We start from the raw sequence: 26900 nt of genomic DNA, 5'->3' as shown, positions 1-26900 counted from the left end.
AAGGTCATTCATTTGAACAAACTTTCATCCTAGCACGCTACAGGCCAAATATCAGTACTCTGGGCCTTTCGGTTATTGAGAAGAATGAAATGAATGAAAAGTTTTCCCATGGTGGACAGTGCACGGTACATGACGCACGCCGGACGGCACACAACGACGGACGATGCATGATGACAATAGGTCATGCTGGCGCTGCGGTAAAAGTCGATAAATATATAAATATGTTCAAATTCATCATTGAAAAAACGCCTGATATATCGAATGGTCCAATTACTCTTTGAAAAAAAAACCCGCAATATATATCGAATTTTTAAATTTTTTAATGAAAAAATTGCTAAATATATTGAATGTCAAATTCCTCATTGAAACATCACCGCATATATCGAGTGTTCAAATCCCTCATTTAATACATATTATCTAAACATATTGCATATATTGAATTCCACATTGGACACATCACTAAATATATCTAAGTAATCACTAAATACATCTTGTCTTCAAATTTCTCATTGGACACATCACTAAATATATCTTATCTTCAAAATTCTCATTGAATACATCACTAAATATATCTAATTTATCGCTAAATATATCTTATCTTCAAAATTCTCATTGAATACATCACTAAAGATATCAGATCCTTAAATTCCTTTATCGCATTGAATTAACCAAACGATTTGTTGAAATTGGCGTTTGATTCTTCTATCATTTGATTTAAGGCATTTAACCGTATTCTATGCGTTTGACTCAACGTTTATTCATCGAATCATCATCTTGGTTTTCCGCAGGGGATTAGCTTGTTCATTAGGTACTGGGAAGTACCACCAGACAATCCTCGTCCAAGGCTGGTGTCCGATATGTTTTCCATTCAGGTTGCTGGCGAAACAGCCTGTGTACCACCAAGCACCATGGCAATGATAGGCACAGTTATCAGCACTGTATTGTTCGTTGTCTCTATCGTATGTGGTAAAGGCAGCGCCGCTGTGGGGGCTCATAGCATCATCTTTAAAATGGGAGAAAAAAAAAATGATTTTCCATGAGTGCATAAGTAATTTGACATTCATTAAATAAGTTCAATAATTTGATTAGCTTCGAGATTTTAGTTTTCACATAACTTTTATAGTAGAAATCTGGCCCAAATGTGACGTTTTCGTCTCATGGATTATCACATCAAATCTATATGTGACATTATAATAGTGTTATTACACATGTGTCTTAAGATATTTATGACATGGCCGTATGACATAGGCAAGTTATGTGATAAAAACATAACTTTATTTGACAACATTCAAAACTAAACGTACCCTTTCCATCCATACTCATAACGAGCCAATCAATAGTAAAAACACAACAAAACTTACAAGACACGTTTCCAGAGAATCCTTGAACGAGAAGTTCGTAATTCTGAGTTTCATCTGCCACTTGGAATGTAGAGTACTGGGAATATCCTGTTTCCCCTTCCCAGGCCTCTAGTTCTACTCGGAGGATCCTCGGGGTTGTAGTCAGCAGGTGGAGATTGTCGTTACCTTGGAAACAATTAAATATGTATAATACAATAATATGCCAATTTATCTTTTCGAATTGATGGCGACAGATATTTATGATAAAATTTGTCATACATTTCTAACGAGTGTTTACTTCTAATACCTCTACTGACCTACAGTAAAACCCCGTTATATTGCCACCCGTTTTACCGCCAAACTCGCTTATCGCCATGAATTTATTCAGAACGGATTTCCCTTCATACAGATACACCCGTTATATCGCCAAACCCGCCTACCGCCATCAGCCATCACATTTGAGGAACAAATGATTAAAATAACACTATAATGACCTCGTCAATATCGCCAAATTCTGTTGATAGGGACACATGTTTTCGTTACTGCCGACTGACAGGTAATCAGCTACACACACTATGGCCGCGTGGACGACCGTGTGTACACAGTGAAATCAATTAACAATATGGGTACACCTTTGTTATTGTTTTACAGGTAGGTATCGCAAGTTGTGGTGAATAAAACTCACTTCTGTACATGTGTTTTACGTATTATCGTAACGTTAGTTATTTATTGACAAAAAGGAACCCACAAGTCTATTTCTCGATATCGCCGTTCGTTATATTGGACCATCAAATGCAACTAGCAATTTCAAGAGCGATAGAAATATAACGTACGTGCAGAAGAATCCGCCGTTTATTAGTAAAATCAAATCGTCGTCTGAGTGCCGTTTACTACCGGAGAACCTGTTTTGATATTTGCAGACATGTGCGCGGAAGTGAGGTCACGACCGCAATGCGCTTGTTCAAAACTTCTATTCTTTGTTTCCGGGCGGGATTTCCCGTGATAAAAATATCCTGTAACCAAGAAAATCCCAGCTAGCAGGCATCTACGGCACGATACGTGGTAGTACAAACGTGCTCGGTTTTCGTATTTTGCAAACATAACGCTGACATATTTATTGAAAGACTACTATCGAAATTACTTTAATTTTGGAAACTGATCATATTACAAAATACGAAGTGGCCGTACACTACACAGACTGACTAGAACGTCTGTTTCAGTACGGCACCGGGGGACTACCTATATTTAGGCCTATTTTGAAAATGAAAGAAACAAAGTTGTTTCATGTGAATGCCTGACAAATTACATTCGTGTTTGAAATTGTTCTTCAATGAAACAAACACGCTTATCTTAAATGTCCGAGTGTTCAGTGTAAAAATAATATAAAATATTTATGACACGGTACATTGTTGTTTAATAACAACTTCAAGTTTTGAATTGTAAACTAAGTCTAGAGGATAATCGAATTGACCTTGCCTCCCTTTTTAACCACACGTTGGCCCCCTTTTTCGTTAATTTCGTGGTCTTCTTAGTAACAAGTAAGATGATTGCATCTAATGGTCAAATGAGTTTGGTGATTTGGATGAATAAGGTCATGGTCTTTATCTTCTGGGTTTTCCCTGTTTAAAGCAAGTTTAAGTGAATGTTACGTGGTTTGGCAAGGCGTTGTATATTGGTGTTGTGCCTTCTTGTATAGTGGAACTCTCGGCCTTTATATAGTCCTATATCACTAAAGCATACTGACGAAGACACCAAGCAACTCATCCCGCCAGGTCATATTATGGCGACAACGGGCGGACCAGTCGTCACACTTCCGGTATGCTAAGCGTTAACCACTCTGTTCTTGGTTTTGCTACAGCATATTTTTCATATGTCTGTAGTGTTACATGACCGTGAGCGATATCTATCGTCTATGTGGGTTACTTGTAGCGTAAGGCATTAATTATCATTCCAATCAGCATGTCAGGAAACCTTTGACATTTCACACTTGTACAAATACACGATTAATACATTAATATTTTGCATACTTTTATGTTTCATGATGGTAGAGTTATAATAAGTCATTTTTCCAGAACAATAATTGCGAACTAGCGGGCTTGTATTAGTAGTCTATATTTTATTTAAAGTTCATTTCTAATTTTGGTTGACTTTTTTAAGTTAATGAGATGATAAACTCAATGTTGGTAAATTGTACGCAAACGTTTCGTGTTTATATCATGAAGAATTGTATGATATAAGTGCTACATTATGTATTTTTTGAACGTTGGTTAAAATTTTAATTCAGTATTATTTAATTTGATTTCCACAAACTTTCGTTACTTTATTTTCATCAGTGACATGATATTTTAAAGCTACATTTTGTACATGTACATGTATCTATTCACGTCTATTTCAGTTAATTACTCTATATATAACATATGGTTAATTGTAATTTATTCATTGCGTTTTTATAACTCATCCACCCTTTGAAGTTAATTATCCAAACTGGTCTTACTTGTACTATGACACTTACGACTCAGACAATAGATAAGCAAATTATCTCACCTGTCCGAGTACCGACCAGCCATAATAGAGTCATGCATATACAATGTACATGCCAGGTGTCACCCATTGTATCGATTGTACATTTAATTCCATGCCTCATATTTTGTAATCAGTTAGGATATTGAGCTCGGTCTCTACGGGTCGATTTTCGGACACTGCGGAAATCGCCTTCCGACTCATAGAAAAGTGATTCAATAAATTCGTATTTGAACAACTAATCAAAGTCTTTGGATTTTATACCAGATTCAGATTTCAGATTCAGTTTCAGATTTCTTTATTACGCTCTGACACACTTACGTATGTAACAAGAGGTCAAATCAGTGTATTACAAAAAGAATTTTTGATTTTGTTTGTTTGTTTGATTCAATTTTTGACATGACGGAACACAATGGTCATGTAAGGACGGCCTCCCATGTATGCGGTGTGTTGCGTGTATGTTGTGCGAGGTGCGTGTTTTGGGAGACTGCGGTATATTCATGTTGTGTCTTCTTGTATAGTGGAACTGTTGCCCTTTTTATAGTGCTATATCACTGAAGCATGCGGCCGAAGACACCAAGCAACACACCCCACCCGGTCACATTATACTGACAACGGGCGAACCAGTCGTCCCACTCCCTTTTTGCTGAGCGCTAAGCAGGAGCAGAAACTACCACTTTTACAGACTTTGGTGTGTCTCGGCCAGGGGACAGAACCCAGAGCCTTCCTCACAGGGGCGAACGCTCAACTCAAGGCCAAAAATGAGGCGGTGCCAAGGGAGGCATTAGGAAGGATAAAGTCAGTTAGGAAGAATAGAAAAGATAAGATCCTAAATTTAGTCGCCTTTTACGATCATGCAATAGGGGCAGCAGGTACAATTCTAACGCCCTACCTGCAGACATGCTTGACATGACGGAACACATAGCATTAGTATAATACAATCAACACAACATAAGTATAATACAGAATATAATGGACTTAATTGATCTAATTATTATAAATTAATTTCTCTAATTTCTCAATAAACCTGCTAAGTTGCGAAAGAATACGTACGTTACACAGTGAGATTAGACCTTTCATTTTTGTTAGATTAGGGTTCGTAAAATAATATTTTGGTATATGTATTTGCCTAATTTGATGAACTGATATGTGAGTACAATTAAATAAGTAATGAAATTCGTCACCAATACCGTTGAAACAAAGGGGACAAATTCTTTCATTGCGTGGTATATTAGCCCATCGTCCCGTTTCTATGGGCAAATGTAAATTAGAAGTACGAAATTTAACAATATTTTTTCTATCTTTTTCATTCAGTTTCAATTTGATGACAAATTCATATCAATAAACCACCTTTGAATAAATTGATCCTTAAGTATTTGTTTAATGGTAAATTTTAAATATATTTTGTTCAATGTACAAGATTCCTGTATATTCCATACAAAATTTAAGCCTGTGTCATAAAAAATATTTCGCACAAAATCGATCCATTTAAAACTTATGTTTCCATTTACATCCAATTGGTACATTAGTTTATATATTTTGCTTGACAATTTATCAGTGGAAATTAAATTATACCAAAACATGACCATTCTACATTTCACTTCAATACTGAACGGATATCTACCCAATTCTCCATAGACCATAAAGTTTGGTGTACTATGTCTCAAACCTAAGATACGTTTACAGAATTGCAAGTGAATTTTTTCAATAATAGCAATATTCTCAAAACCCCATAATTCAACAGAATATAAAAGGATATCTACCCAATTCACCATAGACCATAAAGTTTGGTGTACTAGGTGTCAAACCTAAGATACGTTTACAGAATTGCAAGTGAATGTTTTCAATAATAGTAATATTCTCAAAACCCCATAATTCAACAGAATATAAAAGGATATCTACCCAATTCACCATAGACCATAAAGTTTGGTGTACTAGGTGTCAAACCTAAGATACGTTTACAGAATTGCAAGTGAATTTTTTCAATAATAGTAATATTCTCAAAACCCCATACTTCAACAGAATATAAAAGGATAGGTTGTATCAGAGTGTCAAAAATCTGCAGTTGTAAATCAACTGGCAGAGAGATACTTCTATTTTTTGTAAACAGCAAATAAAGCTTTTTTCGCCTGTTCCGCTAATTTACTTTTTGCTTTAGCAAATGTACCATTATAGTTAAATAAAATGCCGAAGTATGTAAAAGATTCCAATATTTCTAATTCTTCGTTGCAAAATAAAAAACGCAAACGTGTTTGATACTTCCGTTTTGAGAATATAACAACTTTAGTTTTTGCGTATTAACCGTAAGTTTCCACTCATTACAGTATATTTCAAACATATTCAATAAATTCTGTAGTCCTTCTGCTGATTCGGAAATAATAACAGTGTCATCAGCATAAAGGATAAGAAACATCTTAATAAACAATCCAACATCATCACTCAAGCTTTTCATAGTTTGGAGGCAACTGACGTCATTTTCATCAAAAAAGTCTTCTAAATCATTTAAATAAGTTGCAAATAAAAAGTTGACAAATTTTCCCCTTGTTTTAGACCAATATTACAATCAAATAATCCTGACAGTTCATTCCCTTTCTTGACACACGCTTTCGTGTTGGCATATAAGTTGATTATGACTTTTAAATTTTTTCCGGTTATGTTACTTTTTTAACCATTTTCCATAATCCTATTTTCCAAACAGAGTCGAAAGCTTTTTTGAAATCTATGAAAGAGCAGTATAATTTTTTCTTGAGCGATATATATATAGATATAAGGGTATGTAAAACGAAAATATTATCAACAGTAGAATGTTGCTTTCTAAAGCCAGCTTGAGCACCACTAATGATATGAAGTTCATCAGATAACTTTTAAGTCTGGTATTCAAAACAGATGTGAACACTTTTCCTAGGCAAGATACCAGGCTAATCGCTCTATAGTTATCTAAGTTCTTCGGATCTCCTTTGTTTTTATACAAAGGTTTTATTACACCTATTTTCCACGATTCTGGGATACATGCCGTATTTAAAACAATATTGAACAATTTATGATAGACATTTAAAAATAGGTCCAATGTGTTTTTTATGTATTTATTTATAATACAGTCTATATCACCTGCCTTATTATTACTAAGCTTTTTAACTGCATGCTTTATTTCATCCACAGTAATTCCATCATTCAATATATCATCAAACAAACCATTATTAACATCATCGAAGTCAAAATGTTCGTCTGTATTATCTCCCTTGTTAAAATTTTTAAAATAATCATATAGTTCCTCAGTGTTAATATCAACGTTTTGTTCATTTGAATTACCTCCAATATCATTTAATAACCTCCAAAATGCTTTGGGGTTACATTTCGCCGTATGTCTTATTTCGTTCTGTTTCTTCTCTTTATGCATCATGAAATGTTTATTTAAAGTTTGTCTATACAATTTGCTCGCATGTTTTAACGTTGATTTATTGTCTGAATTTTTACAATGTTTATATTTATTTTTAGCTGCATGAAATTCTTTCCTCCTTTTATGACAATCATTCCCAAACCAAGGTTTATTATTGGTTTGGCTAATATACTTTGCACTATTTTTTTTTTACCAAATACCTTTTCAGCAGATGTCTTAAAAAGATCACTGATATTATTTACAACATTATCGATATCCTTAGATGTGATATTGTTATTCTCCTTCTCAGTTAAGAATTCTAACTGTTCATTTATAATATTTAATTGTTCACAGCAGTCTTCTTGTACATAACTATAAAAGGATTGTTGTTTATCTGCTCTCCATTTAATGTAAGCATTATCTTTAAATAAGTTCAGATCACCACCTCTTGGTGAAGTTTCAGTATTATTTTTACTACTTAAACGAAATACAATTCTACTATGTACATCAGAGAATAAAGGGTCAAAATCCATTACATCAAAATCAGTGATTAATTCAAAGAAATTAGATGATACTACTAAATAGTCTAAAACACTTGTGTCATTACAAGTAGTTTTTCCAACAAATTGTTACTTCCGACTCTTCCATTTGCAATGTACATATTATTTTGTTTACACAATTGCAGTAACTTATAGCCAAAAATGTTAACATTACACTTGCATTGACTTGATCTCAATAAGGGTACACCCTGTTGGGAAAGTTTCTCGAAGTCATACACATAACTAAGAACATCTTCATTTTCTTCAAAATCTAACATATTCATTAGAGAATCGTCTGGTTCTATGAAATCTTGTAGAGCTTTGGTTTTAGCATTAAACTCACCAAGTAAGGCTACCTTACATGTCGACTTTTGGGGTTCTTTCATTTCATCCTATATTTCGTCGAATGCATTTATAGACGAATATTTAGAGTTTTCGGGGGGGGGGGGGGTATACGTACATCCTATTATAATATCATGTTCAAGACAAAGAACATCTTTTGACAGTTAACCCACTGTACATACTCAGATTCAGTTTTATAAAAATGTAGAAAAGTTTTCAATTCCTTTCAATTACCGCAACAAGAGACATATTGCAACTACCAGGAACTCTGTTGTTATATTTACGCAATTTACCTCATGCTCATTTGGGTTTATTATCTCATAAACTGAAAAAGTTACAATATTTTCTTTAAACAGTTAAAACAACCAGAGCATCAGATCCAATCATTAACCGTGTGCTATTCGCCGTCAAAATTTTACTGCCGTCATGTTAACCGTGTACAACAGCCATTCAGAAAAAGCGCGGTGTTTACTGACAGCTTCATCCGCCTTTCTTTCTATGACTGAACAAAAATAGTTCTTATATTTCAGTTATTTTATTCCGGTCAAATTGCAATAACACATTCAAAACATTAAATTTGTTTTATTGTATGTCTCCGATACATGTGTTATTTGTAAACATTGACAATTGATTTTGTGGAATGTCAAAGGAAGTCCGCTAATGTTTACATGTATCCATACGCACCGAATCGGGTCACGTTCTGAATTCAAGTTATTCGGAAATAAACAGATCTGCTCCAATTTAGTTTTTTCGATACAGAAATAGTGGCAATTGTAAATGTAAATGTTTAACGGTATGTCTTGGTTTGATATAACATTTATATACGTTTTATTTTATAAATGTAGGCAAAATCTAGGAAATTCCCTGTCACTATTTATAGCCGAGCTGATTTTGAAATAAACCGATGTATTATCTACGTAGGGTATATGTTGATAACCTGTAAAACAACTACATAAAAACTTGCACGGCCTGAACTTACCAATCCAAAACTCTCCCTGTAGAACTCCAAATCCATTCTTGTACTCAGACCAGTCACGGTAAAAATCTACATCCCCGGTTGTCCGTCTCTGTATCACCTAGAAATATTTGTTAATGCATATTACATAACTTTAAACGACATCGATATTGTCTAGCTGAAGTTGTTATTTTCATGTGTGAACCAAATCTTGTTGTAACGCCTTATATATGCATGAATAATTAAAAAAAAACTACTTACGAGACAAACGCCTTGATATCTGATATGACAAAGAAAAAAGGCACCCGTAGCCATAATAGTTAAGAGAAATTCTTCAATCTGCATTACCCTAAGAGTGTCACATTTCTTGTGGTTCCCTAATTTCTTTTTACATATCTTGTGAAAGGTGTTTCCAGTGCCGAACATTCCTCTGGCTTGATATTTCAGGGAAAGGAATTTATATAAGCTTTAAGCTTGTTTTCTGATCCCGAAATGTGTTTATTTACTGTATTATATGTATCATTATATGAATAAAATAAACTAATTTCGAATACAATTACCGTAAGCGATTGCGGAATTTCTTTTTTATATTTGTCTTTTGTAAATATAATATTCAAATCATTTAAATCGTCCAAGATTCATCAGTACAACCGAAACATAATGTGACAAAATCCATAGCAGTTGGTTGTCGTTTATCTTTGTGTATAAACACCTACATCGCCTCGCAATGGTCATCTTCAAATCTCTCGGCTTTTCCCCTAAGATTATGTTTCATGCTGTATTGTCATTTAAACTGCATTGCAGATACTGTACTGTATAACAAGTAGCTGCTATGTTTAAGTACAAACAACAGAATATTACCACGCTATTTAGGCACTATATTCCAAGGCGGGAAGATATTGTAACGTAATATGTGGTAGTTAGCTTCCCAGACATCAATCATAAATAATTCAAAGGCTCGTGACATATCAAACAATTAAAACCCTTTAAGTTTATTCCATATTGCAAACATCGATAAAGATTCATGCTACATCAACATGTATGGCTGGAGGAAATGCTGTTTGGATTGATATAAATCAAAGGTTACGTTGATAGACATTCTAGAAAAAGAATGAAACCTACGATCCATGGCCCGTCTTCAGTTTCCATTTCGCAATACACAGGGATGCTTTCGCCTTGAGCTGTGACTTGGTAGACACCAGATGCATGTCCTTTGCCGATATCCGAACAATGATCGAAAACTGAAATGGTATTTATTTTTGATAAATCAATATGCTGCGTGAAAGACATTTTTATAAAACATTAACATTCCATTCATTCATTAATTGATGAAGAAAACTAAACCTCGAAATTTCTGCCATAGTCAGATGTCAGGATTCTTAAACAACAGGACAAAAACTCATTGAGCAGCGCATTTTGACAGTGAAATTCTCAAAAATGTAGCTTGTTGTGGTTATGTGATAAAAATTATCTTGTGCAATTATTAAATGCACATCCTACACAAACTAACCGGGTCGAAGTGAAGGCTATCAGGCAATATTTAACGTCACTAACGCTTACTTGACAATTATCTAATAATTTAGCCATACAGCCAGTAATCTATAGACAACATTTTATAAACTCAAAACAATACAAGCAGGCCGGTGATAAAGATAAAATGCTAGATAGGAGATAACCTCCAAATAACTTATCACTGTCAAAATGACTGTTTCAGCAATCAAACTATCGAGAATTTGTTGTCGTTAATGTTATACTGTCCCGATTTCGACACAGGATGGACAGACGAAAAAGGAAAATGTGAAATTTGGGGCCGATCGTGAGCGCATCGGGCCATTTGTGAGGGCATCTTTAGCCATCGTATGATCGCCGGGAAGTTTTTCAGGCTTCGGCAGTAACTTCGTAAGTGACGCCAAAGTCTTTTGCGTGACAAAAAATCATGTGTACATCTTGTCCTTTGTCGTAGGGACATCTTGGCTGTTCTTGGCCTCTTCGTCTTTCCATTATGAAATCATCGGTGACAATGGGCTCAATGGAATCACGAACGCAATACATAGGAAACACGAAGAATCACGAACGAAAATACGAAGGAAACACAAAATGATCCGATGGCCTTAGAAGTCAACAGGACTACGTGAAGCCCTCGTAAGAACGTCGTGAAGGCATCGTATCATAGCATGATGTCATCACGATAGAACTACGGTGTTGATAAATACAACAAAATTTCAGTACTTCACCTGAAGACATGTAAAAAAAACTCAGAGTATCTTCTTCAGTCATCCTTATCTATTCATTTCAAGTTTTTCGAAAATATATACATGTATTTAATCTAAAGATCCTTAACTGTTACTAAATTACGCCTACATTTAAACTAAAACACTTAACATGTCAACATTTCTTCCGCAAAGTCTACAACTTCTAATATTGATTGCTAATTTGATTTAACTAAAATCATTATATGACTAAAACAATTTATTTCTGTGCTTTAACGATGTGTTATTGCATTTTATTGTAATAAGAAATTGTTACAATTTTTCTTCATTAATTTTTCAACATTGAATTATTGCTCTTATCTAGTGATTCGGCACGTCCTTCCTTTGACGGTATAAAGAGGGATAGTCAAATATGTTTTTAAAACACTAACATCGATAGTAAACGCATATTGTCGTGCCGAATTTGCTGCTTGATTTTAAAAATGATATCTTGAATTCGATGAACTTTTTCGAATTCTGGTTTTCTACGTCTTCTTACTAACTCATTTGTTTTTCAGCGTCAACTGTTTATCATTGTAAATTTTAATGTATGTACAATACTCTCTTAATCACAGACAGAAACATTTCCGGATCTATGAAAAAGTGAAGCAGAAGGCGCTATGGGCGCGCTAATGGGTCAACTGGAATAAAACATCTTGTTCCATATGTGTTTTTTATAGCTTCAATGGAATATACATTGCATAGTCGATTTCAAGAAATCGTTGTGGGCGGTTCTGTAACAGCACCTTTCGGTTTGTAGTTCTAATTTAGGTTTGTAGTTACAATTCTAGTTTGTAGTTCTAATTTTGGTTTGTAGTTCTAATTTTGGTTTGTAGTTACAATTCTAGATGATTGCATGCTGTAAACGTACTTATTTATGAAAAACAAATGATGGTTAATTAGAGCAGATATAAATGATTCAATACTGGAATTACCCTTTAACAGATTTAGCACTGTACATAAATTAGTGCTTAAAAGGCAGAACGACAAGCCTCAAAATAAAACTACCGCTGAAATAAGTACATTTACAGTATTATCACATATATTATTGAAAGAAGAAGTGAGACGATAACAAGAGAATCAAACGTTAAAAGTTATACGTGAAAAATATTCTCCACGAAAATAAGTGGCGTCGAACAAAACATCCATTATCCGTATTGATTCCACAATAGTTGCACCGATGAAGTTTTAAAAACTATATAGTTTACCTTTATAGAAGAACATTTGTGACGTGGACACGGCAGTATTTTGATCCCGAAAGAATTGTTTGGAGTAGGTGTTACAGCTTTGGTCGACCTCCGTGTACAAAAAAGACAGACATTCCTCATTTTTGCACAGCTTTGAACAAGCAACATAGTCAGGGATTTCTCTATTTGAACTGAGGTGATGCAAACTCTGGTTCACTGGATTTACGCGGAGTTCACGTTTGAGGGAGAACCCTAGCGCAATCTCAGTTGTCGCCATCATTGCACTGACTAAAACCAAACACAAAAATCCCATGTCCTTCTCTTTGTACCACTTCATTAAGAGTGACAAACATCTGTATACTGTAATGCTAACATATATATAGGGAGTACGGAGGCGATATTTTGCTCTGTCTGTCACTGGAAATTACAAATGAAATATTTAAATGATGGATGCCATGTTACAAGCCAATGGAAAACGTTAATTTGTGCGACAGAGTTCGATCCTACTGCGAAAAAATACATAGCAATAAAATCATCTGAAGGTTCTAGATGTTTTTAGTTCTGGTTACTGCTCCAATGGCTTCATTATCTGTTTGTTTGATTAAATTAAATTTTATTAACAGCAACTGTCGTGTCAGGACGACCTTCCGTGTATGCGGTGCCTTACGTGTGTGAAGTGCGAGGTACGTGATTTTGGCTGTATATTCGTGTTGTGTCTTCTTGTATAGTGGAACTTTTGCCATTTTATAGTGCTTTATCACTGAAGTATCGGATTACACAGTCGTGAAGCTCCTCCTAGGGTAGAGATTTCTCCGTCCAAGAAAAACGTAATGCTAGGTTTACACTATGTTCCCGGCGACCACGGTAGTCCCGTTTGCCCAAAACATGGTGCGCCGTGAAATTTTGGCTATTTTTGTCTCTGTATTCAAGTTGAGCTAAGTCTTGTGAAGTTTTGCCACGGTCTTTTACGGATTACGTGATGGACTGTGGATATAGGGGAAAGGGCTGTTCCCAGAGGTTAAAGGTACACTACGGCTTTAGAACGGTCTATCAAGGATGCCACTACCTTCTCTCTAGGCCTGTTACGATCTGATGAGGTCTGCTACGTTTTACACGTTTTAATCAAGCTCCGACACGTTTTTCACGGTCCGCCAAGGCTTACTAGGGATGAAAGTCTGATGCCGGGCTTTTTTGGAGCAAATGAAACAATATTTATTGCCGAAAATGTCATTTCAAACATGTTTTAATTACAAAATGTGTTAAAAGAAAATAAAATCTTAACTATATTTGGTATAAATATATAATTATTATAGTGTTTCTACGCAAATATTTTTTTTCTGAAATGGTTCTCACTTTTAAAATCTGCCTTTTGCAATAATAGCTTTGGTATAATTTGATGATTTTAATGTGTTTGATAATGACTATTTCTATTTATTGATACAAATAATTCCATGAAGTAGCAAATATGATACTCCATCATATATTGCTTGCAACGTAAGACCGTAATAAGACGTAACACGCCGTATCACGTTGGGCTTTCAACCGCTACAAACCGTGATGTGCCTTGACAGAACGCATCGAAACGTTTATCATCCACCTTGGCTTGCCGTCAAAACCTTGACAAACCTGGACAAAACGGCAGAAAACGTGCAGCCAATCTGCATCAATCGCAACAGAACTTCAAAAAACTTGATATCACCATGAGATTCCGGGGAACGTGCTTGCTGCCCGTTCCACCACGGACCTTCTGGAAGTTTTGTTACGGCCTCGTACGCACTGTTACGTTTTGTTACGCCAATCCCGTTTTATTACGTCCTGTTGCGTTCACCGTCGGTACCGTGACTGCCGTGGCAATTTTTTTGTCAGTTTAAAAATCTGGCAAGGCATCCAGATTTTAAACGTATAGATCATAAACCATTGTGATAATATATTTCATGTGTAATTCAGCCTATCTGCTTGTAGAATGGGGAATATAACATTTCATTATGATAGGCAAAAGATACCAAAATACCAGAGTTGTAAGATGAGAACTACAGTACTACGCGTCGTACATTGCATATGTGCACGTTAGATTTTATGTATAGATCATAAGTTTCCTGACTAAGCCGGGTACTAATTAATGAGGAAAATAACACCAACGCGAATTTGTTCAATCTTAGAACAATACGCCGATTCCGGGATACAACATTCAGTCAGTTTAGTCATGTGACTTTCATCACCACGTGACTTAATTTAGGGCACATTTGAAACAAAATGGCGACATATGTAATGATTGAACACGGGTGGAAAATTACATATCATGATAGAACAATTAACATTAATTATCGGAACATATTGTATTAAATTTAATCTAAATATGCACGAAAATTGAATTTAGACACTTCATAAGGAAATGACATGTAAATTACGGCATCAAATGGAGCTGTCGCCTAGCAGTTGGAAATCAGCGGTATCTGACGTCTCACTCACAAATATTTCATAACTTACCTTGGTGCATTTTCCCAAAAATCAATAACAAATAAGAAACACAAAACATAACAGTTTTTCTTAGTTCCGCTATCGAGCAAGTATTACCGACTATGACCTTTACCCGGACATTGGTATTCTCTGCCTATAAGTGTCACCGCCATGACGGAAAAATGTGCCCTAAATTTTTCGCGGTCACATGACCAAATCAACAATTTCTACCTCCCACCCAGAAGAGTTCCTTGTACCAACGCGAATTTGTTCAATCTTAGAACAATTGTAATTGTTTATGTTGACATATCATCGGTCCTCGCTGATACATGTACACATATGAAGGCCCCGTCCATCTTCGGCACAAACAAAATCCAAACCCACGTGCCCGTCAAGTCATATATTTGGTCCCGCCAACCTTGTAAACGAACCACCCCATGAGAAAACGTTTAGAATCTCGACGCCGCGGAGTAATTGTCGTAATTGTATTACACTTTCAGCGTCCACAGATGGGGTTCAACGGCAGTAACATCATATTTTCTTGAACACTATTTATTTTATTTGATACTGACAAGGTATTTTTTTATCAATATAAAGACCAACTTCATCACCAAATTAATTCAAAATGACATTGCATAGTAAGACCATACTTGTACCAAAAATGACGCTTGTGATTTTTTTTAAACTTTAATATTTACAGTCAGTGGTGAATTGATAGTATAAACCCCGTTGATTTCAACCAAAGGCTACTCAACTTTATTTCTCGATAGATTGAGTATGTCACGCGCAATTTGGAGCCGCGCGGATGAATTTATGATGGTCCAAATCAGAAACTTTTGGTGTTTTCAGTACCGAACGTACGTTCGATGAACATGTACATGTATCAAAATAGGTTTGAACACATATACATGTATGTGTGTAAATACAAATGTAGAAAAGTTACATTGTTTATGTTACTACCGTACCTCTTTGAGCAATGCTTCCGTGCGTATGATAAATAAACAATGTTGTACAATGTACAGTTTTGCACATTCTGCATTCTGATGACGTCGCAATGTTTACATGTTGTGTGTCGGTGAGTGTGTGTCGGTGAGTCTGTGCTGTTCGCTACAACATGTAGATCTACATCATATTTGTATTTTTAACATCTTTGGTTGTACGCAAATGGATAAGATATATCAGGACAACATCAGTCTTTAGATGGATAAGTTTAACCAAAACGACCAAGCACGACAATGCATTTTTGTTCACCTCGCGGGACAGACAAGTCCTGTACGTTATCTACTGTGAATCGGCGATAGTAGGCCCTCCTTACTTATACCTACACAATGTACGTTTGGGTGTATCGAAACGGAATCCTAGAATTGTAGCTTTACAATACTTGTAATAGATATCTCTAATATTTATTGAAGTGTTTGAAACAACAATATAAATATAAGCTAACATTTAGAGAGCGGTAAACGTTTATAGTAGTGGGCCTACCTGTGTTTGTACATGTTCCTCGAAACGACGTTCCGATACATTTGAAAATCTCCAAAATCCGGAAATAATGTCATGATACTATGTAAACATCCATGTATTCAAGTAATTTCAAACGTGAACTGATTAAGTAGAACTCAAGTGATCACAAAATCGAAGAAACTGTCTGTTTGTCACACCTCCTTGACACAGGCGGTTTGAATCGGACGCCGCGTCACAACTACGTTAAATATCCTGCCACGTTATGAATTGTGTAAGCGTGTGTAATAATACGAAGCAAAAGATTAAAACCAAACTGCTTTGCACCATGGTGTTTTTTACAACAGATAAATATAACGATTTATAGTTTCATACCGGGAAAACACCAGATATATGCTTCATCAGACGGAACTCATTTTATTTGTATGTTCATTGATAAATTGGCGGGAATTTCCGCCACTTCGAGTGGCTGTTCCAAATGCCCGTCGGAACCAAACGATATAATCCAATTTTAGTCTTATAAATGCCATAAACACTATAAAGTGTAAATTTTGAGCTATGAAAATAATAGTTCAGACTGTAAATATAAGGATTAAAGTCTCTCTCTGGTGGTTCTATCGAAGGATAAAGTTGAGTAGGGTATCGATATTTGTTTCATGGATCGATGTTTGTTTCATGGACCGCTTCGCGGTCCATTCCAAATATCGATACCCTACTCAACTTTATCCTTCGATAGAACCACCAAAAAGAGAATTTAATCCTTAAATATTTAAACCTTTGTACTTGATTAAAGAGAGACCAGAAAGCTAAAGGCTATGGTGCTGCAACTATGTTCGGCTTTGTTGCGAAAAAAAATTGTGCTGCTTTGTTTCGGCAAGTGTGTGCTGCTTTGGTGCGGCAAGTGTGTGCTGCTTTGTTGCGGCAAGTGTGTGCTACTTTGTTTCGGCAAGTGTGTGCTGCTTTGTTGCGGCAAGTGTGTGCTGCTTTGTTGCGGCAAGTGTGTGCTGCTTTGTTGCGGCAAGTGTGTGCTGCTTTGTTGCGGCAAGTGTGTGCTGCTTTGTTGCGGCAAGTGTGTGCTGCTTTGTTGCGGCAAGTGTGTGCTGCTTTGTTGCGGCAAGTGTGTGCTGCTTTGTTGCGGCAAGTGTGTGCTGCTTTGTTGCGGCAAGTGTGTGCTGCTTTGTTGCGGCAAGTGTGTGCTGCTTTGGTGCGGCAAGTGTGTGCTGCTTTGGTGCGGCAAGTGTGTGCTGCTTTGTTGCGGCAAGTGTGTGCTGCTTTGTTGCGGCAAGTGTGTGCTGCTTTGTTGCGGCAAGTGTGTGCTGCTTTGGTGCGGCAAGTGTGTGCTGCTTTGTTGCGGCAAGTGTGTGCTGCTTTGGTGCGGCAAGTGTGTGCTGCTTTGTTGCGGCAAGTGTGTGCTGCTTTGGTGCGGTTATGGTCCAGCAAACTTATTTTCAAACGAGAAGTATGTATTGCTGCAATGTTGCTGCTATATTGCTGTAATATTACTGCAACTATGTATCAGAGGTATTATATTTCTGTAAGGCAATATATAGACAGCCAGAAGTGATCAAACAATGTAGGAGCTATAACCTCGGTCGATTCTGGAATCTTGGGTACAGAATATGTTGATAAGTGACAAATGTGACAATGGGTTAACACGTCTGTGAGAACCAATTAGTAATGAATGTGGCATAAGCAGTCAACATTTCTCTGGTGCGAACACTGTTTTAACAATAGAAGAGCATAGAGAGTAAAACAAAAGATGGCACATTAAAGGCAGAGAAGAGTCAATCATTATTTTATTGAGTGTTTTTGGTTTTTGGTTATAAAATTGTTTATAATACTTATTATGATATCAATATTATTTTATCGTTGATTGTTTTCGTAATATAAAAATGGTATCATCTCAATGAATCAAGAAGTACAGGTAATATATATAATTCAATTAATTAGGTCTAATTAGAAAAGGAAATTTTACTTTTATTTCTACCAAAATTTGTCGCTATTACAAACATTCCTGTAAAGCATGCAATGATTAGCAGAAATGGTATCGACGACATTTCTTTTAATATAGAAGAGAATGGTCAGTTGTTCCGATAGCCAAATCGATGTGGCAAGAGTTGATACGACCAATACTGTTTGCCTCTCTGTAGAATTGATCAGGCTGTTAGTGAAATTATTGTTATATATACAATACATATAAGAAAATGGTTTATCTGAAAATAAGTTGAATGAAATATTAACAAATAGTGAAACGATTGCACTATATGTATATACAGTATGTATAAGAAAATGGTATATCAACAATTAAGTTGAATAAAATGATGAAAATTACAGAAATTGTAGCAATATATACAATACTAAAAGTGTTTGACCTGACTCTACCACCATGAGATAACCTACAAGAAGGCCAAAATAACAGAAAACAAAATACCGTTATTTGCCGACATATGCAAATAAGGTGTTGTTATATCATTATTAGCAATAAGGCACTCATCAATATTAAAAGAAGCTTAATTTCTTAAAAAGGAATGTATTAACAACAAGCTGTTCCGGGCATTCCTACTCAACGAGTGTGAATCTAGATTTCAATCGGTACTTGAACAAACAAATAGTCGTTGGCAAACTACATTTGAACATGTTAACGGCAATGTGACATCTACTTTTCGCCAAATAATCATCAAACTATTGTAAACAAGTCCGGCCTAGATGTGTTAATTCTGCCGAAATCATACACACGGTCCTCGCACAGCAAAATATACTATTAAACAAAAGACAATATTGAATTTTGATTCGATAGTTTATGCTACGAAATTGCTGTTTCAACAGTAGTTTGTTCTGCAAGCTCAGCGATCGGAGTACAATAACATGACGTCATTCGATAATCGATGGCTTAAACAAATTGTGACGTGACAATGAGCAAAACATGTCCGGGTCGTAGTTCAAATCAAATTTCAACCAATCAAATAACCGGAAGATTTTATTTCACGAGTTGAATATCAATGTATTTGTCCAACACCCAGTACATTTATACAATGGCCTGAAAAAGAAATAACATTGACGTATTATGGTAGAAATGTATGTTTGTATGAATTGACCACACCAGTATTATTCTCTTATCTGAGTGAAATATGCTTTAGCTATATCATTCACCTAAAAATTTGAGCGGCTTTATGCTAAAGTTGGTTTGGAATGGCCTCCAATTCGGCATTCAATACGTCGGATCACCAATTTTACATATACATGTAATGATAAGAATCCATCAGTAACCAAGGAATGAATTACTCTTGGGGATTTGTCATCAACATGTACATTACACTCAGGCGACCAATGTTATAAATCTGTTTGGGTTTTGTGTTGCTTTTGCCGTATTCTATACCCCTTTTTCACCTTTGTTTAATCCCATTTCGGTGATGCTGTCACTTTAAACTACGTCCATTTATTAACTATTCCTTGTTACAAGGTTACCCATTGCACGCGTTTTCTTTCAAAGTCATATAGTGAGTACATTGATTATCAATAATTCATGTTTAACTCTAGTGTTACCGAGTATTTATTGGGTTTTATGTATTTTCGCTAATTAGCCCTATTTACTTGTAAATTGTACTTTCTACGTGACGGCTGTTGGGTGCAGTTGCAGCAGATCAAAACGAAAACAATCCTTAACTGTACTCTCGTTTGAAATCTTATCATTGTTACAGTCTTATTTCTTTCACAGATTTTATTGGAAGTGACATGTATGTTGGATACAAGTACTGCATAATAGAAGGGTGGCATAGGGAAAATCGTGTATTTTTATACAAGCACGAGACTTTATGAAATTTGACATGCGAGTAGCCTAGACTACCAAAATTAAAACTGGGAGCCATTGCAAAATGTAACTGAATAGGCGGAACTATGAGAAGTATTGTAAAGCCGAACATCTTAATAAACGCATTAAACTTGGTATGTTAACAGGCAAGACTACCACAATAAGATTAAAATCGGGAGCAATTGAAAAATATGCCTACTTCCGGTTTTTTCAAGATGGTTACCATTTTTGTAAGCGAAGCTTAGAGAAATAACGAAATAACAGACTGCACGTTTTATTTAAAGCATAAAAATTGGCATGTGAGTAGCCAAGACATCGAAAATAAGATTTAAATGGGGGACCACTGAAAAAAGTACCTGCTTCCGGTAATTCACGCTATTGAACGCTATTTTGCGTAATACCGGAAGTAGGTACTTTTTCAATGGTTTCTGGTTTAAATCTTATTTTGATTGTCTTAGGTAATCACATGCCATTTTTATGCTTATATCAGAAATTGCAGATTACTATTTTATAAATTCTCCGTGTATTGTTTACGAAAATGCCATCTACCACTTTTGCCTACGGAAACATTTGTAACAAAGAACATAGTTTGATACAAACATTATCACAGTCTCTGACAGGATTCGAACTCGGAACCTCTGCGTTACTAGTCTGAAGCTCAACCGATTACGACTGGTATTCAACAGGGTTACATATTCCCCCCTCAGGGAAAGAACTCGTCCTCGAGTTTCCAGGAGTTAACGGTGATACCTGTGGTGTATGGCTGAAAATTTCCCGAGTACCTACATGGGCGCCAATGTAACAGAGCAAATGGTTTGATACAAACATAATTACAGCCTCTGACAGAATTCGAACTCGGGACCTCTGGGTTACTAGTCTGACGCTCAATCGATCTAACTAAACAGAAGTTGTCTATAGCCGAGCGGTATATTTCGGCTAGTATTCACTAGGGTTACACATATGCTATCTCGAATAATACCGGAAGAAGGTACTATTGGGATAGGTTCTGGTTTTTATCTTATTTTGATTGTCTTGGCTAATCGCATGCCAATTTTTATGCTTTTATCAAAAATTGCAATCTGTAATTTCATAACTTCTCCAGGTATTGCTTACGAAAATGCTAGCTAGTTCTGCCTACGGAAATGACCGCTATCTTGAATAATACCGGAAGTAGGTAAGTTTCAGTTGATCACGATTCAAATCTGATTTTGATTGTCTTGGCTTCTCACATGCCATTTTTTATGCTTTTATCAAAACGTGCAGCGTGTTATTTCATTACATTTCTTAGTTTCGTCTACAAAAAAGTGGCGGCCATCTTGAAAAATGCCGAAAGTTTAAATGGCTTCCTGTTAAATTCCTATTTTTGGTTGTCTTATCTACTCACATGCCAACTTTCATGCTTTTATCAAAAGGTGCAGCTTGGTATTTCGTTACATCTCTTAGTTTCGTCTACAAAAAGTGGCGGCCATCTTGAAAAATGCCGGAAGTTTAAATGGCTTCCTGTTAAATTCCTGTTTTTGGTTGTCTTATCTACTCACATGCCAACTTTCATGCTTTTATCAAAAGGTGCAGCTTCTTATTTCTTAAGTTTTCTTAGTTTCTCTACGAAAATGACGGCCATCTTTTAAAAAATACCGGAAATAGGTACTTTTTGCGATGGCTCCCGCTTTGATTCTCTTATATATAATCACAACTACTTCCATGCCAAGATTCGTGCTTGTATCATAAAAATGCACTTTCCCAGTTTTTAGCTATGCAACTTTACTAATGTGTAAGATATTGACCAAGTAGATTTAACATTTCAAAATATGTTTTCTTATTAATTCAAAACAGACGAAAGGCTATGTGTATGTTTCACAAGAACTTGGTGATGACTCAATCATATATTTTAGATTAAAAAACTTAAATATATGTATTATGCAGTTGTGATAGGTATTTAGTATTAGTTCTGTAATATATACTGGTATATCCCTACAATTAAACTTCATTATTTCACGTTTTTTACATTGTTAGTTATCTTAATTCATATTGTGACATTTTTGTTAGATCCAATAAATGTCTTGATTTCAACAGTGTCTAGTTTGAGTAGACAAGTTTTAACTGCATAAGTTGTACAAATGTATCTATGATTAGTCTTCATGTGTGATGTCATAAAATACAGTAACAGTACCAAATTAAAGCCAGATCACCACTGAGAGATGTGAGTCAATGATTTTATTTCAGGATACTTTATTACCAATTAAAGATATATCAATTAAATAAAAATGCAGAGGCGAAAGATGAACATGGATAGGAAGGTTTTGCAAGACTATTAATAAGCAATGAAGATAACCAGGAAGGAAAACTAAATAATGGAGAGAATGAATAGACACTAAACATGAAACATCACAAACTATGTACTGTATATACTTACATTGCACTCAGTCTCTCAGAGAGACAAACACAATAATTCTACATACAAGTCTGTGCAATATAAAGAAAACTATACTCTGGTCTTTGCACAATAAGGTATATTGAAACATTTTGGAAATATAAAATATCAATGCATTAGCTTTCTTAACAAAGTTAATAGTATGATATAATGTAGATTTGTTTGAAATATATTCATCCTATAACTATGTATGTTTCACAATGGAAAACACACGTGATAAATTCCATAGCAGTTGGTTATCATTTATGTTTACACACTCCAGTGTGTAAACACCTACGGCGCCTCTGATTGGTCAACTCCAAGATCTCTTCATCCCAATTGGCCCTCAACTTCGGGCTACTTTTCATAGCGCATTTTCATTTAAGAAGCATTGTATTTACTGTTTTAACAAATATTTGCTTATTAAAAGTACTAAGCAATAGATTATTGGCTCTCTATTTAGGCACTTAATTTTATGGCGGAAAGATATCGTTATATATTGTATCGTGGTAAGTTTCCCTGAATGAAGACGAGAAAATGGGCACCACGGTATAAATAAGTTCCCCAACGCGTGATAGTTGTTAGTTAATTTTCAAATTAGCTAAAGCTCGTGTCTTAAAAAAAATTGAAAATTAACTATTTGAATTTGATAACTTGAATTTGGAAACCTCTATATACCATATAATCTGATATGACCAGCATCAATACTAAATCTAATTAATATTTACTGACATTCTAATTCCTTAATTACAAATGTTGTCCAACCCCAACCACGCTTTTGACAGTAACATGATTGGTTATGCTATCAGCATTGCTTTCAAAGGCCTTGTCCAGTTATTTAGCCGTGTTGTGTTGCTACCCTGGTTATAACAAGACACATATGCTAAATATTTTCTAGTCTGTAAACATAAACTTCTACTGAATTAATAACTTTCAGGTGACTTCATTGGGTCGAACTTAATTGCAAAATTGAACAAGACGCCATACCGTAAGCATACCATTTTACCGATAAGCATATATATTGCAGGGCATTTCGCAATAGAAGCTTTGTGCTAAGCTATGCTAACTACATTTTCAGCTACTCGTTGATAATTCAAAAGCAATTATTCCGGTAAGTCAATGTGGCATTCATATTTGCGCTAACCTGTTTAAATCATTCCTACGCTCTCAATATGGCAGCGCCAAAAGAATCACTTCATTAACAGTATTTAAGGCTTTGTGTGAGAATACGACCTCGACTTCAGAGTTTGAGTCAACGAGTTATGCGGGTTTTGTGCTGCAAATATTCATGATCAGTGCGACGAGGTCAGCAATAACTATCCATCCTAATAGTACAGACATGATGCCACAAGCCACTCCTCCTACGGCCTGTGACGAAGGTCTCGAATCGTAGACGCTTATCCGTTTACGTCGAGCGATGGCGGTACTGTTCTTCATAACAGCAAGGTTTGTCTTCAGCATATTAATACTTTCTTGTAGTTCGGATGGACTTAGTTGTATTAAATTTCCTTTGCAGACACAGCGTGTGAGAGCAGGATCACACGTAGTACTGGGGGTCGTAATCATTGATACGGCACTCGTTACTGACCGGTCCGTAGATTCCGTCGCTGTTGATGTCGTTGCTTCTTCTGTCGTTATTGACGTTGGTAAAAAAGTCGTTCGAGACGAGGATTCTGAGGGCGAAGACGTTACCTCTGCCGTCGTCGTTGATGACGATAAAGAAGTTGTTGGAGACGAAGATTTAGTGGTCGACGATGTTGTTTCTGCCATCATTGTTGATGTCGACGATGTTGTTTCTGCCATCATTGTTGTTATCGACAAAGTAGTCGTTTGAGGCGTTGAACTTGTCTCAGCTGTTGAGGATGATGTAGTTTCCTGGTTGACTGAAAATAGATATTCGGCTTTGTATACAGGTAAGCATTTGGCATAAATTATTTTTGCAATATTTTGTGTATGATGCAAACGACATCCATATCCGCTCACTTGCGAGGTAATTCTGAGGTTGATCCAAGGTTAATATATATTTTTCGCAGTTCATATCACATCATATTCATCAGCATAATGGTACATAGTTATATAATACTTGATGTGTCACAGTGTACATATATGTATGTGTTATAACTTAAAGATGCTCCAGCGCCGACAACACATAAACGATGCCCATCATTTGAACAATAATTGGTGTTTAATCGTGTGTACATATGTCTAATTCACACAAAAAAATAATATAAAATCTCATTTTGCTTTTGGTGCTTGGGCAATCAAAACTTTATTCCATATAGAAGATAGTACAGCGGATTTTTACGGGATGCAATAAATTATTTTTAATATTTTTATCTTAAAGTAAAATTTGAATCTCAAACTTTTCAGTTTGTTTTAATGGTGTGAAGTAAGTAACTTTTATAACTGAAGAAAAATACTTAATCGTCTGCTCCTGTTTTGTATAGAGAAAAAAGTATTTGTCAGCGTTGGAGCATCATTAAGTGTTTTATAGTCATAAGCGTAAAATGAATTTAGAACATTCTGCTCCATCAGCAATTAGCAATAATCATCAAGGCTAAACGACTAAGTGCTTACCATATTCACACAGAGCGTCATACTCCTTGGAACATGGCGCTGTCCTAAACATCCCGTCATATAGTCTTACACATTTCTCCTGGTCGCATCTGTCGGGTTCCCATGACTCCCATCTACTCCAACTCAACGTGTCACCATTGTTCCATAAAAACCTTGTACAGTCATCTGCCGTAGCGTATAAGGCTATGTAGATCTCGCCACTCGATCTGAAATGTCGTAATTTATGTTTATAATTCAAAGTAAAACATGCCTCAACAACCACCGCGATATTCAGACCACCTGCTTACATGTAATCACGCCAATTTGGGGGTTTCAAATGGTAAAGTTCAACGCAATTTGATGTTTGTATAAAAAACAATATATTGCACTGTATATTTTCACATCTTTTCTCATATATATCTTATGTTTATATTATTTAGAAACTTTTCAGATAAACGTGGCAATACTGATCAGTCAGAGTTATTTCCCTTCTTTTTTCGTTTATGAATGGAAGTAACTCTGGCAAATCACAATGATACGTGATCGGTCGGCTGTATCACTTACACCCTACTATTGTGGTACCCACACACAAGGTCGAACTTCACTTGGCTGTCTAGGATGATCAGTCGACCATTACCAGCCTGGCAGACTGCTTCACACGAATGCCAGTCACATTGGTCGTTGGGAATGAAAAATGGAGACTCCCCTGTACTTGACAAATGACCTAAAATATAACCAGAAATGTAATGTATAATTCACAAATTTACTTCTCTGCGGTACTCTTATTGTGTAACATTTGGTTTAGTTTTATCAGTTTAACGTCCTATTAACAGCTATGTAGGGTCTTGTAAGGACGTGCATGGTTTGTTGATGGAAGAAAGCCGGAGAAAAACACCGACCAGTAGTCAGTACCTGGCAACTGCCCCTAATGGGATTCGAACTCGTAACCAAAAGGGTCTTGGTGGCGGGCTAGTGGTAATATGTCGAGACATCTTAAGCTCCCGCCCCTGTTTGATTGAATTCCATTCGGTGTCCAATCTCTAGTCTCGTCATTGCCTTTCCATGTATCCGTTGATATTTTTTTAGTAATTGTTTTAATTTTTCCAACAGCAGCAATACATCCTGACAAAAACAGTTTTATTAATTATTATAAAATAATTATGTAGATAATCATATTCCTTCTAATCATTCACACTATTTTTTAATCCTCATTATCATTCTCACCATGATTGTCATTCACACTTTAGAGCTAATTCTCATCAATAATAATCGTACCTCATCAGCACGCTCAAAATTATCATTCTCATCAGTCATAGGCAGTCATCATCATTTTCACCAATCAAATCCTTTCATCATTTGCAATTACTCATAATTCTTACCCTGTTATTCATCGTTATCATCATTCATCATCATCGATCATGGCCACCCATCATCTCATCACCATTATCATTCATTACCATCATCATAATAACTCATCCTCATTTCCATAATCACTCATTATCATCAGCTTCAATCTTCCCAGTAATAATAATAATTAATTAACTGAACATAATTAAGTTGTTGGTAAAAATATAGGAATCACACAGCATTCATACCACTTACACCACATACACACACATACTCGCACATACATGTACTCACAACTACATGTATTCTGGTTTGCTCACATTTGAGAATAGTCAGAAGTCCTCACTTTTATATTC

The 26900-nt window shown here is 35.8% G+C and overlaps 3 protein-coding genes across 3 annotated transcripts; all 3 read right to left on the bottom strand.

Moving 5' to 3' along the window:
- Positions 1-302: 302 nt before the first annotated feature.
- On the bottom strand, positions 303-10319 carry LOC138332832 (ficolin-2-like). The gene is made up of 4 exons (XM_069280791.1): positions 10195-10319; positions 9097-9193; positions 1362-1526; positions 303-1003 (listed from the first exon to the last, which is right to left on the bottom strand). Exons 1-4 carry the CDS (start codon positions 10219-10221, stop codon positions 759-761), a joined length of 534 nt encoding a protein of 177 aa, XP_069136892.1. The 5' UTR covers positions 10222-10319; the 3' UTR covers positions 303-758.
- A 7036-nt stretch (positions 10320-17355) lies between these two features.
- Positions 17356-23009, bottom strand: LOC138332706 (axoneme-associated protein mst101(1)-like). Its single transcript, XM_069280698.1, has 2 exons — positions 22940-23009; positions 17356-17864 (listed from the first exon to the last, which is right to left on the bottom strand). The coding sequence occupies exons 1-2, from the start codon at positions 23007-23009 to the stop codon at positions 17356-17358; spliced, it is 579 nt and encodes a 192-aa protein (XP_069136799.1).
- LOC138332831 (uncharacterized) lies at positions 22457-26650 on the bottom strand. The gene is made up of 3 exons (XM_069280789.1): positions 25762-26650; positions 25219-25424; positions 22457-24524 (listed from the first exon to the last, which is right to left on the bottom strand). Exons 2-3 carry the CDS (start codon positions 25268-25270, stop codon positions 23902-23904), a joined length of 675 nt encoding a protein of 224 aa, XP_069136890.1. The 5' UTR covers positions 25271-25424; positions 25762-26650; the 3' UTR covers positions 22457-23901.
- Positions 26651-26900: the final 250 nt, after the last annotated feature.

This window comes from Argopecten irradians, chromosome 10 (assembly GCF_041381155.1).
Source record: "Argopecten irradians isolate NY chromosome 10, Ai_NY, whole genome shotgun sequence".
NCBI classification, from domain to species: domain Eukaryota; kingdom Metazoa; phylum Mollusca; class Bivalvia; order Pectinida; family Pectinidae; genus Argopecten; species Argopecten irradians.
The sequence above is the reverse complement of the archived record's forward strand: the minus strand, read 5'-3'. Positions and strand labels throughout refer to the sequence as shown.